Source organism: Typha angustifolia, chromosome 9 (assembly GCF_048772165.1).
Source record: "Typha angustifolia cultivar Huaian chromosome 9, ASM4877216v1, whole genome shotgun sequence".
Classification (NCBI taxonomy): domain Eukaryota; kingdom Viridiplantae; phylum Streptophyta; class Magnoliopsida; order Poales; family Typhaceae; genus Typha; species Typha angustifolia.
The window spans coordinates 2049597-2067627 of NC_133247.1; the positions used below are offsets into that span (position 1 = coordinate 2049597).

At 37.9% G+C, this 18031-nt stretch overlaps 3 protein-coding genes across 4 annotated transcripts; all 3 read left to right on the plus strand.

Annotated features, from left to right (window-relative positions):
- The first annotated feature begins 26 nt into the window (after positions 1-26).
- On the plus strand, positions 27-6650 carry LOC140766922 (protein CHROMATIN REMODELING 19). Its single transcript, XM_073106613.1, has 12 exons — positions 27-775; positions 873-990; positions 1606-1646; positions 1729-1979; positions 2104-2284; positions 3545-3730; positions 3819-3992; positions 4065-4223; positions 4941-5018; positions 5184-5320; positions 5398-5616; positions 6157-6650. Exons 1-12 carry the CDS (start codon positions 245-247, stop codon positions 6317-6319), a joined length of 2238 nt encoding a protein of 745 aa, XP_072962714.1. The 5' UTR covers positions 27-244; the 3' UTR covers positions 6320-6650.
- Positions 6651-12256: 5606 nt separating this feature from the next.
- On the plus strand, positions 12257-15691 carry LOC140767070 (protein indeterminate-domain 5, chloroplastic-like). Its single transcript, XM_073106833.1, has 4 exons — positions 12257-12463; positions 12569-13021; positions 13288-13684; positions 14446-15691. The coding sequence occupies exons 2-4, from the start codon at positions 12865-12867 to the stop codon at positions 15437-15439; spliced, it is 1548 nt and encodes a 515-aa protein (XP_072962934.1). The 5' UTR covers positions 12257-12463; positions 12569-12864; the 3' UTR covers positions 15440-15691.
- A 103-nt stretch (positions 15692-15794) lies between these two features.
- LOC140767071 (transcription factor bHLH52-like) lies at positions 15795-17990 on the plus strand. Of its 2 annotated transcripts, XM_073106835.1 has the most exons (3): positions 15795-16963; positions 17050-17600; positions 17710-17990. In XM_073106835.1, exons 2-3 carry the CDS (start codon positions 17061-17063, stop codon positions 17881-17883), a joined length of 714 nt encoding a protein of 237 aa, XP_072962936.1. In that variant the 5' UTR covers positions 15795-16963; positions 17050-17060; the 3' UTR covers positions 17884-17990. The 2 variants fall into 2 exon arrangements, with proteins under 2 accessions (XP_072962936.1, XP_072962937.1); XM_073106836.1 differs by having other exon boundaries at positions 15795-17567.
- Positions 17991-18031: the final 41 nt, after the last annotated feature.

The window sequence follows — 18031 nt, forward strand, 5'->3', positions numbered from 1 at the left end:
TTTAACGAAGAAAAGAAAAAGGAAATGGAAAATCAAGAACGAATCGAGAAAAGGGCGGTTCTCTCTGTTTCATCCCCAAATTCCAGACCGCCAAATTTCCATAGACCCCCTCCCTCTTCTTCTCCCGTGCTCCGATCCCTCCTCCTCCCCTTCCATCTCCCCCACCAAAACCCTAACCCAAATCCTTAGATTTTCGCGCGAAAACCTAGATTCTCCAATTCCAGTCACCTCCGAATCCTCCAAGATGAGGCGGGTCTTCGATGAGATCTCTGACGACGAGTGGGAGCACCACTCTTTCAAGCCCTCGAGAGTCCTGAAGAAGCCCAAGCCGAAACCATCGCCTCCCCGGATCGAATCCTTCGCCTACCGATCCAAAACCCTAGAAACCACGGCACAGAACGGCGCCAAGTTGATAGATTTGGACGACGAGGACGAGGACGAGGACGAGGCCGTGACAGCACGGCCGGTGAGGAGTAGTAGGGGACGGCGCTTCGTCGTGGACGAGGACAGCGACGCCGAAGCGTTCGACGTCCGGTCCACGGAGGAGGACGTGGATGACGTGCCTTGGTCGGAATTGGAGCAAGAAGACGACGACGAGGAGGAGCAGGAGAGGGAGATCGAACTGGTGCAAGAAGAGGTGGATGTCGTCGGCAGAGCCTTGCAGAAGTGTGGGAAGATATCCGCAGCTCTTAGGCAAGAGCTGTTTGGTTCTTCAATTCGCGATTGCGATAGATACGCCGAGACGGAGGCTTCTTCCTGTAGGATTGTCACTCAGGTACTTCTAGGATTTTTGGAAACTTGAAATCAATGTAAGTGCACGTTTGGGTAGCTGTGTTGAAATGTCCTCCTTTGCTCTGTGTTTCTTGAAACAGGAAGACGTTGATGTAGCCTGTTCGAGTGAAGAATTGGATTTCAAGCCGACTCTGAAGCCTTATCAGCTAGTTGGTGTAAATTTTCTTCTTCTGCTGTATAAGAAACATATCGGTGGAGGTGAAGTTCTGAAAATTTCCCCCTTTTATTGGTTTTCTGTTTAAAGTTTAAAGAGTATCTTGCATTAATTAATTTAGATTGGGGATCATATTATAAAGGAATCAATGAACTGTATGTATATGGTGCAGACTCTTACAGAAATTTGCTTGAACTTTGAAGTTACGTGTTCTTGTGGCTGCGCATGTCCAGTTCTCTGAGGCATGAGTAAGACGAGAGCCAATAGAGTAGAATCTCATCCAATTAAAACTTTTAAAGTTTAGAACAGAAGTACTTGTATATGCAGAATATATTTCTTCAAATTGGATTATATGTACTAACTCGTGCAAATTAGGTTTCTAGGTTTGAGCTTGAAAATACTACAAAATTATCTCAGCTACTATGTGTTTTCCTCGATTGGACAACTCTTACATTAAATATGAAATTTGAGGACATATTGACTTGTGATAATGTATGTTTTTAGCCCTAACATCTCCCTTTTTTGTACTTGCGGAGCACGAGCAAGTGATGCCTCTCGAATGATTTTTGTGGACATTTTCGATCCATTGCATTCTTAGTGAATAGCTGGTCAGGCGCACTGTCATTTTATTATTTCTTCTAACTAGTTTCTTTATGCAGCTATCTTAGCTGATGAAATGGGTCTTGGTAAGACTGTCCAGGTATAGCGATCTTAAAATTCTATCTGCGTGCCACAGTATTAATTGTGAAAGTTTTGTGATGTTCTTTTTCTCACTTCTCCAGGCTGTGACATATCTTACACTGTTGAAACATCTAGACAATGATCCGGGTCCCCACCTTATTGTTTGCCCAGCTTCTGTATTAGAAAACTGGGAAAGAGAATTAAGAAGATGGTGCCCTTCATTTTCTGTCATCTTGTTTCATGGGGCTGGAAGAACTACCTACTCAAAGGAGTTAAGATCACTGGGGAAGGCTGGTCTTCCCCCTCCGTTCAATGTGCTACTAGTCTGCTATTCACTTTTTGAAAGGCGAAGGTTTGCTTGTTCACTGGCATTGATCATTAATAGAACTAATCTTAGGTTATGTATTAGGTATTCGATGGTCATAGGCTCTATGTTGAGTAGTAATGTTGCTTCATTTTCATGCTTCATCATGCAGTGCACAGCAAAAAGACGACCGTAAGGTGCTGAAGCGGTGGCAATGGAGCTGTGTCTTGATGGACGAAGCTCATGTATTGAAAGATAAGAACAGCTATCGCTGGAAGAACCTAATGTCTGTTGCAAAATATGCACGTCAGCGTTTGATGTTGACAGGAACACCACTGCAAAATGACTTGCACGTATGTTTGTGGCTTTTGATGCCTTTTTAAATATGTTTTTTTTTCAAGATAAAAGGTTTAGAAGCTTACTTTCTATGTTTTCTATTAGTTTTATTGGTGGATCGAGGTTGGAATTTCTTAAATTCTGTATTGTGGATGAACATACTTAAGATATCAAGATTTGCAGTATTACCATAGTAAAGCTTAGAAGTTATACATTGAAATATCAAAAATGTTTAGTCAAGTATCACGATAGAAAGAAATACTTTCAGAAAAATGATCATGTTTGCTAAACATGATGAAATGCATACTAATAATCATAATATTACCTAAAGAACCACGAGTATTGTGGAAGTCTACAACAATTTCAACATATTAACTCATGACAATTTACTCATTGACCATCTCAAAGAATAGAGTGCTTACAAGCAAAATTTAAAATAAAGGATAAGTTATGTCGATTTTGCATATGTTGAATTCATTTGGAGATATGACATTTTCTTAGAGGTCTAATGGCCAATTTTTTTTTTAAAAAAAGAAAAAAATTCCTTGAAGTTTTCATTTATTTCTTTTGATTTTTGAACATGTGCTCATTTTTCTAGGTACACACTTTTTCTGAGGTCTAATTGCCAAATTTTAAATTTAAAAAAAAATCCATGGAATTTTCATTTGTTTTCTGAACATGAGCTCATTTTTAAAGTACACATTTCTTTGAGATCTAATTGCCGAATTTTAAATAAAAAAAATCCTTGGAGTTTTCATTTATTTCTTTTGTACATGTGCTCATTTTTCTGAGTAATCATTTATTTCATTTGAGCATGTGTCCATTTTTCTAAAGAATCAAGCTAATATTTGTTAGTGGCATTCAAACATCAAAAGGGAAATGTGTAAATACACTCTATGATACTGTTGATTTATTTGTCTGTACCTTTTGAGATCTTGTCAACTCACTCAGTTTAGTCGTATGAACCATCTGTAATTGTTTCCAACAAATTATGCTTCTAATTTCCAGAGTGCCACCCTCTAACTGTTATTATCTTTTCCATCTACTCAAAGAAATGAATTCTGCTAGATATGCTATATACCATATCTCAGTTGTCTGGATGCAGTAAATACGGGCAAGTTTGTAACCTTGTGTTATTCCAATTTTAAATTAATTCAGATCCCATCACTTGTCAATAGTCTTTTTGGTTGGAAGTTATAATTAGTTTAAATAACTCTGTACCTGGAAATATATCCTTTTGGTAAAACTATTTTTGTTAATGCAAAATAAATTTGCAGGAGTTATGGTCATTATTGGAATTTATGATGCCTGATATTTTTGCAACTGGGGATGTTGACCTGAAAAAGCTATTGAATGCAGAAGATCGTGAACTGATTTCACGTATAAAATCCATTTTAGGACCATTCATCTTGAGACGCTTGAAGTCGGATGTCATGCAGCAACTTGTCCCGAAGATACAACATGTAACCAACCCTGAGCTATGTTAGTAATCGATATCTTTGAGGATTCAAAAGAAACTTTTAATTTGACTAACTCATTGTAAAATTGCAGGTTAGGTATGTTTTTATGGGCGTTGAACAGTCTAAAGCTTATGAGGATGCCATAAATGAGTACCGTGCAGCTTCCCAATCTCGTGGTGCAAAATCTTTAACGGGAATGCCCAATAATGTTGTCGGTCTCCTCCCAAAACGTCAGATTTCAAATTATTTTGTGCAGTTTCGCAAGGTTGTTTCAACTCTAGATTGTTGATGTACATAATTAGTTACTTTCTCTATCTAATTTAGGATATCTCATCAGATAGCAAATCATCCTTTGCTTGTGAGGCGTATTTACCGCGATGAAGATGTTGCTCAGATTGCAAGGATGTTGTATCCAATGGGTGTATTTGGCTTTGAGTGTACCTTGGAAAAAGCAATTAAAGAGCTTAAGAACTATAATGATTATGCGATCCACCGGGTATTTTTTTCTTCTGAGCTCTTCTTACTCTCACCTTGTATGGAATGTCTTAAAGGTCAATCTGGATGACAATTTCTAATTTTCTCCAGCTAGAATAGTCGTTGCTCTTATATTACATGCGAAGTACGTTTTCCTTTGGCTACTTATGCTTGTAGAAGATTTCTTGGTATATGGCTGGTAATTTAGAGTGTATTTGCATTGACCAGTGTGCCCCACAATAACTAGATGTGGCTTACCTGTTGCTGTCACTACCTGGGTTCATTCATGTCAAGTTTATCTCTCATACCTATTGGGCTTCCGTTTAAAGTATCCTTTTCCACTTAACTTTATTATCCATGTATCGGTATAGATGTATCATGTATGTTGTCAAAATTGCTTATAAGGTCGGGTTATCAGATGGCCCATTACGGGGTCACGTGTCTACTATGAGGATCCAAACCCTAGCATACATCTTATCCTGTCCTGCTTAAATCTGGGAATTTGGGATGATTTTAGGCTTTGTTTGTGTTCAATTCTGGTCCATGGCTATTCTTATGTGTGCTCTCTTCTGTAAAGTATAAGATCATGGTAGTTATTGAAGTACTCTTAATGGAACTTGTAACTGTCTGCACATTCTCACCTTATATTGTAATCTAAGTTTTTCTGTTTCCAACATCGTTGCTTTTGACAATTGGGATTGTTATTTACATGTAGATGGTTTCTTCTTTACTTTTTCAGCTTTTGATTTCATATGGTGACAGTGGTACAAAGGGTGCTCTGAAGGATGAACACGTCCTGGGATCGGCAAAATGTCAGGTATAGTTGCACTTCAGTGGTCAAAGTGATCAATTTTGAGTAACTTCTACCTTTCAATTACTTTTCATCAAGTACAATAATAATGAACAGTGTGAAGTAGCTATTGTTTATCTAGATCCATTTCCTTCACCTTGATTTATTATTATTATTATTATTTGTCTTCAGGCTTTAACTGAACTTGTACCAGTATTGGTAAAGGATGGGCACAGAGCTTTGATATTTAGCCAGTGGACGACGATGCTTGATATTCTAGAATGGACATTGGAAGTAATAGGAGTTACATATAGACGGCTTGATGGAAGGTAGTTTAATAACTTCTTGTGCAATTTCGTTAAAGTTCTATGAAATAGGTCAACTTACCTTGGTTTTATTTTTTCAGTACTCAGGTTAATGAAAGGCAAACAATAGTAGACACTTTCAACCATGACCACTCTATTTTTGCATGCTTGCTTTCGACAAGAGCTGGAGGACAGGGGCTGAACTTGATAGGGGCTGACACTGTCATCATACATGACATGGATTTTAACCCACAAATGGATCGGCAAGCGGAAGATCGCTGTCATCGAATTGGTCAAGAAAAACCTGTTACTATTTATAGGTATATTTTAATCTTATTCTCTGCTAACTATAGTCAACAAGGGATAAGAATGGGTGATTATGGTGGCATATATGAGGTAAAAGAGAACAAGTTATTCTACAATCTAGATGGTAGTTTTCTCATAAGTCAAAAATATAAAGCACTAACTAATGAAGATGGAACTCTTCCACCCCCTTGACTTTTTATTTTTTATTTTTAACTTTTGTGGAGAAAACAGCTCCTTGACTATTGAAGAAATGCTTCTTCAGCAATTTTATAATACAATCTGGATAACGTGATGCATATTTTGCATTTTTGTTGTACTGCTTATTTTTGTGTCTAGCAGTACAAACTGTCAATGCTCCTGCACTGAGGAGCATGTTCATTGGTGATTTAAAAGTACTGTGGGATTGTAATTTTTAGACTGCTACATTCTATGTAAGGTATTTTCCATAAATGTATTTTGCCTGATTTAAGACCTATATCTTTATATGTTGTGATGTTACAATGTTTAGTACATTATGTGCAAGTGAAGTGATCTTCTTTCGATCTTTTTTGCAGGCTTGTGACGAAGGAAACTGTTGATGAAAATATCTATGAGATTGCAAGGCGGAAGCTGGTATTGGATGCTGCAGTTCTTGAGTCTGGAGCACAACTGGATAACGATAATGATGTGCCGGAGAGGACTATGGGAGAGATTCTATCAGCTCTTCTTCTGGTCTGAAATTTTGGCCCCAGTGAGAAGTTAGGGAGGCATTCCCGTGATTCTGAAAACTGTTCTCATTGAAATATTATTTACACTATTCTTGGGGCATCAAATTTTAGTATCGAATATGACGAAGTTGGTCGGCTTCACATTTCCTGCTTGCAGTGGATAGTGGGCTCTGTTGTTCTATCTTTTGGAATCATCATGGAGAGCAGTACTAGGAACGGTACTGATTCATCTCACCCATCTCACCTTATTATTGAGGTAATATCTGTACTCATTGTAAAACATTCTTCCGTAATCCGATGAACAACTTTGATATACAATTGTAATACATAGAATTTACTCATCCTGTGTCTTTGGGAAATAGGGAGGAATATTCTTGACCGATGTGAAAGCGGAGGTTCCCGTTTAATTTTATTGTTCTACCTTTCTTTTTTTTCTTGTTTGATAGGCCTCTCTTTATCCTCCATGCACTCGTCAATGCCTCTTAACTCTAGTTAGAATGTAGCGGAAGATAAGGTTTAATTTTTCCTTTTCGTAACTAAGTCTTTGGATCATGCCATTGATTAGAGCTTCCATCCCACATTTGTTTGGGCTTGCATTGGTTCTCTCTGATGTGTGGTAAAAATAGGCACCAGTAAATTTGGAACAAGTAATCCAAAGTAAAAGAATAAGTTGAGGCAATAGAATATAAAGAAAATTTATTAAAAACATCATGTCAACTAGCTATATATATCATTCAACTGTTATATTTTATATCGCTTTCAATGTCCGAAAAAAAATATATATTACCGAGTTAATTTTCATCTAACAGCAACTAACAAAACATAGTGTGCTTTAATTACATCAAGAACATTTTGTGGCCTCCTCCGTTTGCCCTCCTAGTGACCCGTATTTGTACACATGTCAGGCATGTCACGGGTAGTTAGAAATATATAATAACTAAAAAGAAAATAATGGATGGAACAAAAAAAAAAGGGTTGTTAATTAGTTGACATGTCTATGTTCGATGAGTGTAAAAAAATTCATTAGTTACTAAGCCGGACGGATGGTGATATCTAACAACGTGCAGTCCTCCCTCTCACACGTACACATACTGACATACACATACACTCATATACATATACATAAACACAAACAATTGTAAGAATCTTAGCATTGTAGTGTTGTTGTAGGGCTCTGGGCCTCTGGCTAAGCGTCGTCCGTGAACCCTCCTCCTCTCCCTCTTGTCCCCGCTTCTTTTTTTATCTTCTACGTATCCAACAAAAATATCCAACTCCATTTTTTTTTTCTTCTTTTTTACCGCTCATCAAAGCATCAAATCGGTTACAGGCTACTATCATCACATGTCTAACAACTATTTTAATTTGTCTCTCCCTCTCTCTCTCTCTCTCTCTCTCTCTCTCTCTTTCTCTCCGTCACGGCCAAATTTTCTAACCAAACTCTTTCTGTGGGAGTAATTTAATTAATAGTGGATAGAAACTCAGCAATATGTAATGTAGAAATTAACGAAAGCGACGAGATAAATGTATGTATGTAGTATCTCATCGGTATGTTAGAAATTCTTTCACTACAGAGGGAGGTAGGCATGGGCTTCGTCGTCGTGGGCGGTCGTCGTCGTCTTGCTGCGTGGGGCCGAGAGGTCCGTGCCGACCTGGCTAAAGCCACCGGTGGGTCCCACGCCACGTTTTCCAGATGATGGGCTGAGGGAATCCAAACCAAGCCGCAGTCATCCCCCTAACTATATGACAAAGCCGTACCTCTTTTTTTCTTTCCTTTCTCTTTATTTTTTATTTTAAAAATATATTTATTTTGATGCCGTTAAACTAAACATAAGCTTAATAAATATTCACACCTAAGTCTCAGAAAAAATAATAATAATTTAATAATTGGCAAGACAATTAAACTAACCCTTTCATATCAATCAGTGATATATATATATAAAGTGCAATTTTTTCACACACTCCATCGTAGGATTCACCCTCTTACCTCTTGTCGCAAATACAGGTAGATGATGATTTTTTCTATTGTTCAAATAAAAAATTAGTCATCGTTTTAATAGAAAGATATCTAAACCTCAAAGCATATTAAATAATGTGCGGAATAACTCTATGATTGATGATTCTTTTTTATTGTTGAGAGGTGCGTAGATTGGATAAAACATTAGTCATCCTTTTTAGTAGAAAGACAACTAAACTTCAAAGCATATTAGATTTTGCACTGAATAACTCCATCGTTGAATCTACCCTCTTACCTCTTGTCGCAAATATAAATAGTTGATGATTCTTTTTGATTGTTGAGAGAGTCGTAGATTGAGAAAAAAAACCTTAGTCATCCTTTTAATAAAAAAACATCTAGACTTTAAAACATATTAGATAATGCGCTGAATAACTAGACTAAGCCTTCTATTCATTAAGCCACAAACACTGCAGTGCATTGCCATTATGTTGTGCAACAAGGTGAATCGACCTCATAAAATAGTTGGCATTAATCATGATACTTCTAATTTAGTTTACTCTTCTCAGAAAATCATAATCTTTGGCAATACTTTCCAATTTAAACCCTACTTACTCTAATGGAAATGTGCTTTTAAGTTTCGGAAAGCTTTAATTGTGCACTGTTTTATGAGAATTATTAGTCTTACACAAGTAGCATAATTTACTATAAAATGTCATTTTACTTTTAAGAAAATTTGGACCACTTGAAGGGAAGAGAGTGTGTGTTTCTGTCATACCTAAAAGAGAGGACAAAGGAAGTCAATTTGTGACAAATCTCCCTGCCATCAGCTAATTATTCACCACCTTTTGGTCATTTTTTTAATGAGATTTTTGAATAGTACTTTCAAAATATCATAATTTGCATCAAAATTATCATGCTCTTTTAAAAATATCATTCCATTAGTTAAATATAATTGATAATAATTAAAACTATGTTGGTTCTAAAAAGACTATCTTGCTCTTACATAAAATATTAAAAATAGTTTAAAATTGAACCAATATAATAACCAATAATATATATACTACAATGAAATATATCTTATTTTATGTGAGATAAAGATTATTGATAAGAAATGTTCACTCTAAACTTAAAAATTGGGTGCTTTAGCTATTTATATGTGTTTTGTTAACTTCAATAATAACTGTTGGGAATATTTGATAGCAATTATATAATAAGAACCCATGCTAATTAAGTATATAGTAGATAAGAAGCCCTTGCATATTAATCTTTTTGTGCAAAAAATCATTCTCCTTTTTTTTAAGGTCTCTCTTCTTCTGTTCACTTTTTTCATACAAGACAAAAGAACACTAAAATTTTGGGGAAATATTAACAAACTCTTCTCGTTTTATTTTTTCCCATTTTGTTTTACTATCATAATGTCAGGGGGAGATATTGAGCTATTGCTTCACTGATAGTGACACGTAATCTAACGAAAGTAATGGGGCCATTTGGTATACCATTTTTGGAACACCAGAATAAGTGGAAGATTAAATGTGAGAATAAAGCTGATAGGATTCATATATACTGCATCTATTTTCCTAGTTTGGTGCCAGGAAGAAGGACATTTAAAACATTGGCCCATGAATTATAACAGACTTTAGGGTTACAAAATCTTTGGGAAGAAAGATGAAGTGGCAGTATTTGATGATAATAATTGAGACTACTTTAGTTTGTTCTCAGATAAAAAGACTGCTGCTGGAGAAATTATTGGGAAAATGTTGTTCAAAATTGAAGTGATGATCACTTGTAGTATCTGCCAGCTTTTAACTTGTGAGTACCTGTAATCATTCCAAGTTTGCCAGGAAGTGAATTAAGTTTTTTTTTTCTCCTTTTCACTTTAAATTGTTGCACATGAACATTGGCAGTAATTGTAGGTCCTAATACCTCAGAGGGCTGCAGCAAATCATTGACTGAATGCTCTTCACATCCAGTTTCTTCTCTCTTTTTCCAACAAAAAAGACTTATTTAGCTTAAAGATACACATAAATTAAGATCACGTTTACTGTTGGACTTGGATTCTCTTGAAACAGGGAAGAACATTAAATTGCCTTTAATGCTTGTCATTTTCATGGTCTTTTCTACAAAGTTATTTGTTATCTATCCCCTAAACATTCTTAATTTTTTATTGCATGAACATCTTCGGAACCTAATTGGCTACCAAGATTTCATCAACCGAAACGTAGAAAGACAAAATTACCTTTATATATATATATTAAAAATTATGTGTTTGAAGAGTATTAATACAAATGTAAAATCTGGAAAGATATACACAAAAGTAACAAACTTTGAGCGTAGACTATAACAGTCAAAAGAGAAAAAAAAACTACAACGTTGTCTCCTTCACTGACATACCAGTCAAAAGATATGCGTAGACTATAACAGTCAAACTACAACGTATTAATCTTCTTATAATTGATGACACTGCATTATCTCTTGCTCTCTACTTCTTATTTATATATATTCCACAAAACAAAATCTTAAATTAATTAAACAAGTACATATCTATATATATATAGAGAGAGAGAGAGAGAGAGAGAGAAATTAAGACTATAACAGTAGTCAAACTATGGTATATATATATAAATATTTATCTTCTTATAATTGATGGCACTTGCTTCATCCTCTCTGAAGTAGTAACTCTTCACGTAACGTTGCCATTCATTCAAAAGTATCTCAAATGGCGTAGAAGAAGATGCCAAAAGAGAGTAACTAAGAGTGACGACATGCGAACTCCGGAGAGAGCTACAGTTGGAAGAAGGCTATCCTCCCAAAACTACACGTTGCTAACCGACTTACTACTTTAGGGTTTCAATTATTTCAACGCAAAAAAGCCGACTTCCTTCCCCCCTCGTACTACCACTATATTCCTCATGTACTACCACTTACTAGCTGTAGTCTCTCCTTTACAACTGCAGTCACTATAACTTCGAACACCATGCACCAAATTAGGGTTTACAATTAGAGATTTTCCTTTGCTTTCTCAATTTCACACCTTATCTTATCTTATATAGTACCTTATTGATAAAAATTATTTAGTTAATGAGTTAATATAATATCAGAGCAGACGTTCTAGAATTGAATTCTATAAATTGCATTTGTTGTTTAAAATATAAAACATGGATTCGTTTAATTCAAGTAAATTTCTTAGAGTCATTAACATGTCTTTAAGCATGCAAGCGACGAAAAGTGACAAAATATACAAGAATAGTCGACGAGCTAATAGTTATAATTTTAGTTAGACCATTTTGTTTGTAATAAATACTAAAAATAAAAACCTTATAATAACCGATCAATTCATGATAGAGATTTTTAGAGATAGTGAATTCAAATCGGGCGAAAGTTGGAGTTGATATTTGGTAGGGTTGAATTAATATTAGTGAAAGACTGAGTGTAAGAAATTAAATAAGGTAATTCTCAAATTATTTAATAATTACCATTAAAAATTTCTTGAATTTCATAATTGATATTCTATTTTAAATTATAATAATTATTATCACCAAAATTAGAACTCCATAGTAAAAGACAGTGTGAGATATTCAATAAGGCAATTATTGAATAACAATTATCATCAAAACCCTTTTGAATTTCATGGATATTCCATTGTTTAAAATATCATATTTATTATTAAAATACACTTCAGTGGCAATTAGTAAAAAAGAAACCCTTACTAATATCTTCTCCCGGTAATTACCATCTCACTAAATCCAGGGTGATGAGGATTCTCAAATAAATAATGAAAGATAAAAAGAGAAAAAAATTCCAGGTGTGAAAGTTTGATATTAATTTAAAGTAGGGTTTGTCTGGATATGGACAGAGTAAGGCCCACATACTACAGTCGGTGGACCCAATCCATACCCACATAACGACACGCTTCCCCTGCGTGTGACCCCCATCACAAACCTCTTTCTCTCTCTCTAAATTTGTATATAGAAAGTTGCTGGTATTCTTAATTGTGGTGCAAAGGAGTGAGAAGGAATAGAAAAGAATTTAGGAACAGTAGCAGTATGGAAGGCAGGCAAAGATATATAGAAAGTATGACAAGGAGGTGAAAGAAATCCCCCAACAACCTTGGCCTCCATTTCTCTTACCTCTCTACAATCAAAGACTAGTTGTAGAAGATTGTGGGAAAAAGCAAGAAACAAGAAGATGGTCTTCTAATTGGTTTGTGATTTATTTATTTTTCTTAATTCCCCCACAGATCTTGCTTTCTTCCTTCTCTCTCTCCTTTTTGTTGTTTTGACTGCAACTTTTTGTTTGGGTTTCCAGCTCCCTTGTTCTTTTGCTCTACTAGGAAGAATCCCCAGGAGAGGTTTGGGCTTGGAGACAGATACATAGAACAAAAGAAAGGAGCTCATGGTTGCATGTTGGGTAGTGGGAATTTTTATTTTTGGTCTGATTTGATCTACTTAGTGATCTCTTAGCAGAAGCCAAAGGAACCAAAAGGAAAAAAAGAAAAAGAAAAAACGAAACCTGGAAGTTGTGAGGAAGAAAAAGGCAAGTGTTGTTGTAGTTGTTGTTGTTGTTTTTGTTGTTGTTATTGTTCCTGGCAAAGAGATCTAGCTATGGCTTCTTCTTCTTCGCCGGCGCCCTTCTTTGGAATTAAAGATGAGGAGCAGCACAACCAGATGAATCCGCAGCTGCCACAGTCTACGGCGGCGCCGATCTCCTCGACGGCGGCTGGCCAAAAGAAGAAGAAGAGGAATCTCCCAGGAACTCCATGCAAGTATCTGCTCACTAATACACATACATGCATGGCTCGAGATCTTCACTTGTTTCGATTTATTGTGTGATTTTATGGACGTCCTTCTAATTGATTATATATGCATATGTATACATAGATATAGATATTTGTATACTCTGGTGGAGATGCTCATCTTTGATTTTGCTTACCATGCATTTCTCTCACGACCCTTCACTCGTTTGATTTTAATTGATTTACGAATTGGGGTTTGATTACTTGCTCATTTCGTAAAATTTCATCTCAGATCCAGACGCCGAGGTGATCGCCCTCTCCCCGAAGTCGCTCCTGGCGACGAACCGCTTCGTCTGCGAGGTCTGCAACAAGGGCTTCCAGCGCGAGCAGAACCTCCAGCTGCACCGTCGCGGCCACAACCTCCCGTGGAAGCTACGGCAGAAGATCCCCGGCGACGTCCGCCGCCGCGTCTACCTCTGCCCCGAGCCGACGTGCGTCCACCACGACCCCTCCCGAGCCCTCGGCGACCTCACCGGCGTCAAGAAGCACTTCTGCCGCAAGCACGGGGAGAAGAAGTGGAAGTGCGACAAGTGCTCCAAGCGTTACGCAGTGCAATCGGACTGGAAGGCTCACTCCAAGACATGCGGCACTCGCGAATACCGCTGCGATTGTGGCACTATCTTCTCTAGGTAATACTATCTTGCATGCATGTTGCATCTCATCATATCATGTTATTAATTTTAGGGTTAGGGTTTTCTCTTTCTTTGCTATGTAGGGTTGTTATGGTTGGATTCCTTAGTGTGTGTGAGAGAGAGAGAGAGAGAGAGAGAGAAAGAGAGGACTGTTCACACGTGAATTGGAACAAAATGCTTCTCTCTTTCTCTCTCTTGTTCACGTGTAGCCAAGTAGGCAGATGTGGGTTGGCTAGATGCGGTCAGGCCCCTTTGGCATTGCTACTTCTCATGGCAATGGCAGGTCCACAACTTTTCTTTTCATGAAAGACGTTAGAATTCTCTCTCTCATGCATCAATGCAAGCTTGGAGTTACATTAGACTTCATTTAATTCAGTAGTGTGAGTTGGGAACAGTGGAGGGACTGGGAATAATTCCTGGGCTATGAATGAGTACGTACTACTATAATAAATAGGTGCCAGAGTTCACGGGATTTGGAATTTAATGACAGGGAATGAGTGGTTAATTTATTGGGTTTCAATGTGATTGAGAGAATTCTCTCTGACCAATATTACTGGTTGAAGGTAGAATCCTTTCTAATTCCGACGAGAATTTCCTCTCTTTCTTCTCTTGAATCGATGAATGAATTAATGACACTTTTTGTAGTAACTTGTTGCATTATTCTCTCTTGCCTTATTTGATATATTTCACAGTGGAGAGAGTGGAGATTAATTGGTTTAATTAATCCATTTCCTCTTCAAACGTATGGATATATACAGGCGTGATAGCTTCATCACCCATAGAGCCTTCTGTGATGCCCTAACTCAAGAGAACAGTAGGCTTCCAACCAGCATGACCACTATGAGGAGCAACCTCTATGGCAATAGCAGCACATCTTTAGGCCTATCTCAACTCAGCTCTCAGCTCAACTCATTGCAAGATCAAACTACTACTCATCCATCCGCCGATCTCCTCCGCCTCGGCACAGCCGGTAACGGCATCCCATCTCACCTCGACTCCGCCTTCCGCCAGCCTCCTCCGCCGCCGCCATCCGCCGCCTTCTTCCTTGGCGTTTCCTCGCAGAATGATCACTACAATGGAGAGGCTCAGGCCCACCACCATTCCTTGCTCCACAGCAAGCCGTTATTCCATGGTCTAATGCAATTCCCAGATTTCCAAAGTGACACCACTACTCCATCTTCTTCCAATCTATTCAACCTTGGCTTCTTCTCTAACACCAGCGGTGCAAGTAGCAATGCGATAGCTACTAACCAGAACAATCACCTACTGATGCATGGAAATCTTGTGACTGATCAAATCGGCGGCGGGTATTCTCTTTATAACAACTCAATCCAGAATGATCACTCCATGCTACCGCAGATGTCGGCGACCGCATTGCTCCAAAAGGCGGTCGAAATGGGTGCCACAACAAGCGGTAGATCCTCTTTACTTAGAGATTATGTGAATTCCTCTTCTGGTGGTGACCAAACTCACATGGAGAGTGAAACCAGCATGCAAAACCTAATGAATTCAATAACAAATGGAAGCAGCAATATATTTGGAGGGTTTGATCCAGGTTTCTGTAACATGGATGAGATCAAGTTTCAGAATAGCATTCCGGCAGCGAGCTTCAAGGGATCCGACGGGCTAACGCGAGACTTTCTCGGCGTCGGAAGAGAGCAAATTAGCCATGGAATGGAGATGAGCTCCTTGGATCCTGAGATGAAGCCAGCACAAATGAATACATCATTTACTGGTGGAAGATTATTATGAGGTAGTAGTGATCGAGGAAGTAAACAGACTTAACAAGAGAGAAGGACAGAGGCTTAACAATTAATCCGCTTGGTTAAGTGAACAATTAGGTAAGTTGTTGTAGTAGTTACTGTTTCTTGTTCTTTAATTATCCTGCATGCGGTTAATTAGTTGAGTAGGATGACAACAAATGCGTGAGGGTTGTGCCTCTCATTATAAGATACTGGTTGTTAATCGTTAAACTTGAAATACAATTTTTATTATTCTGTTCTATTGTTTCATATATATATATATATATATATATAATATACTCGTGTTGCTTATAAAAGATTTGTCTTCGTTGTAGTCTACAAGTAGCTAATTATAAAGCATGCAGTATGAGTTACTTCTCTCCTCTCTCTCTCTCTCTCTCTCTCTCTCTCTCTCTCTCTCTCTCCTCTTTTAATTTGTACTTCTTTCTTAATTTTTATTTTCATGTGTTCAAATGCATTGGAAGGTCAACGATCGAGTCAAGGATTGTTTCTCTAATTTTCTCATAAATATTTTTTCTCATTCCAACTTTGATTCTTCCTCTGCGTCTTATCTCCTGCCTTCTTTGTCTTTCCCCTTGACAAGCTTCTCAATCATTTACTCTCTCTCTCTCTCTAGATTTTATTTCTCTAATGCAATTTGTGGCACATAATTGGAGGAATAAAAGGACATATCTTGTCATGCGACTAACAGTAGAATTATCTTTAAAAAACAAGACTAAGAGAAGAAAATATCACAATATAGTATTAAAGTATTAATACTTGCGTGATATAGTAAACATTTCAAATGTTAAAGCCATTACTCATTAGAAATCCATAATTGTTCTAAAATATGCATAAATTAGATCATCCGTTGGATTCACATCAGACGTCTCGTCTCCTATGTGCAAAGAACCTCCCATGTTTTGGATTTTTTTTTTTTTTACTATTTGACTCCCTCTTTTGTGGGTATATTTGTGAAAAAAACCATCTCACTGGGTATACATGCAAAAATGCTCTTACAATATTTCTTACGAATAATCTGTGAATCGATGCAAAGAACGAGGAGGATTGGATTCCTTTTCTTTTCGAGATGAAGTTACTTACGTAGGTGATTATTTGCATAAAGAACCCCAAAAGACGTGCAATTTTTACTCCTTGTCGTACGGCCCAGATTGGTACTAACATGCGCGCAGCCGCCGCCTATCACTTATCCTACACCAACCCTCCGAACCCTACAAAAAGTTTGGGCGCGGGAGAGCGAGAGCAGCGGCGGTTATGAGTGGAATAGAGAGAGAGAAGGTGGTGGTGCGGCGGTTAGAGATAGAGGGAGAAACGCGCGGCGGATAAGTCGGAGGTCGTTACGAAGCAAATAGTAATAACGAGATAGAATAACTATCCACCGTTCAATTATCCAGCTACACTATCCCGCACTACTGCCACGTGCCCCTCCCCGATGTTCTTAGCGGCGGCGGTTGCCGGTTAGCGTTAAAAAGAGGCCTCCAGTTTGTAGTGTTCTCTCTTTGTCAGCATTCAGGTATCTTTCTCTCTCAAGCTCTTGTCTCTTCTTCTCTTCTCGTTTAGGTAGTCACTCTTCTTTTTTATTTCTTTCTTGGACACAAGATTTGGTATTCATGGCATTAAGCTTCGAATCCAATTGGGACACTTTGTCCCATCTGAATCCAGACCCAGTTCCCTTCCATGAACTCCTAGGCTTGTATTACGATCCATTCGAGTCCTCTGACTTCCCTAACGACTCCTCATTCCACTCCCCAGAATCCATTCCACTTCCCTCCTTAAACCACTCCTCCCTCTCTTCTCCCGACTTATACCCACCAAGAGAAGAATTCGATATCTCCCAATGCCCGAAACGCCCGAGAAGCTGCAGTGATTTTTACCCGACTTCTGAACTCTTGTTTGATGCCACTTCCTACTTGATGCCGGAGTTCGTAGCCCCTCGACCGGAGAAGAAGACGAGCAATGGGTGCTTATCGGCGCAGAGCGTGGCGGCGAGGCAGAGGAGGAAGAGGATAAGTGAGAAGACTCAGGAGCTTGGGAGGCTTATTCCAGGAGGGAATAAGATGAACACCGCTGAGATGTTTCAAGCTGCGTACAAGTACGTTAAGTTCATGCAGGCCCAGGTTGGAGTTCTTGCCCTTATGGGCCCTATTCAGGTTAAATTCTTGCACTAGTTCATGGATAAGTTGGTTTATCCATGCATGTTAATTGTGAATTAATTTGGGATAAAAGCTATGATACACTTTATCTGGGTTCATTATGCAGGGAGAGAAGCTCCAACTCCTGCTTGGATCTACCAACGTGCAAGAGAAGTTATACGGTGAAGAGAAGTGTTTGGTTCCTAAAGAAGTGGTCGAGACCATGGCGAAGGACAAGGATATCAAATCCAGTGCGTTGATATCTAGAGATCTCGATCGGTTTATGGATTCGATGGGATAAATTGATGGTCGTTGTAATTGATTAGCAGACTTTGTGCTTTAGTTTTTTTTTTTTGTGTGGTTATTTGATGTATGTAATGTGTTTAATGTGTTCAAAATTAATCTTAATTATTCCTCCTTTTATTAATTAATTCTATCCGTTTCAATGG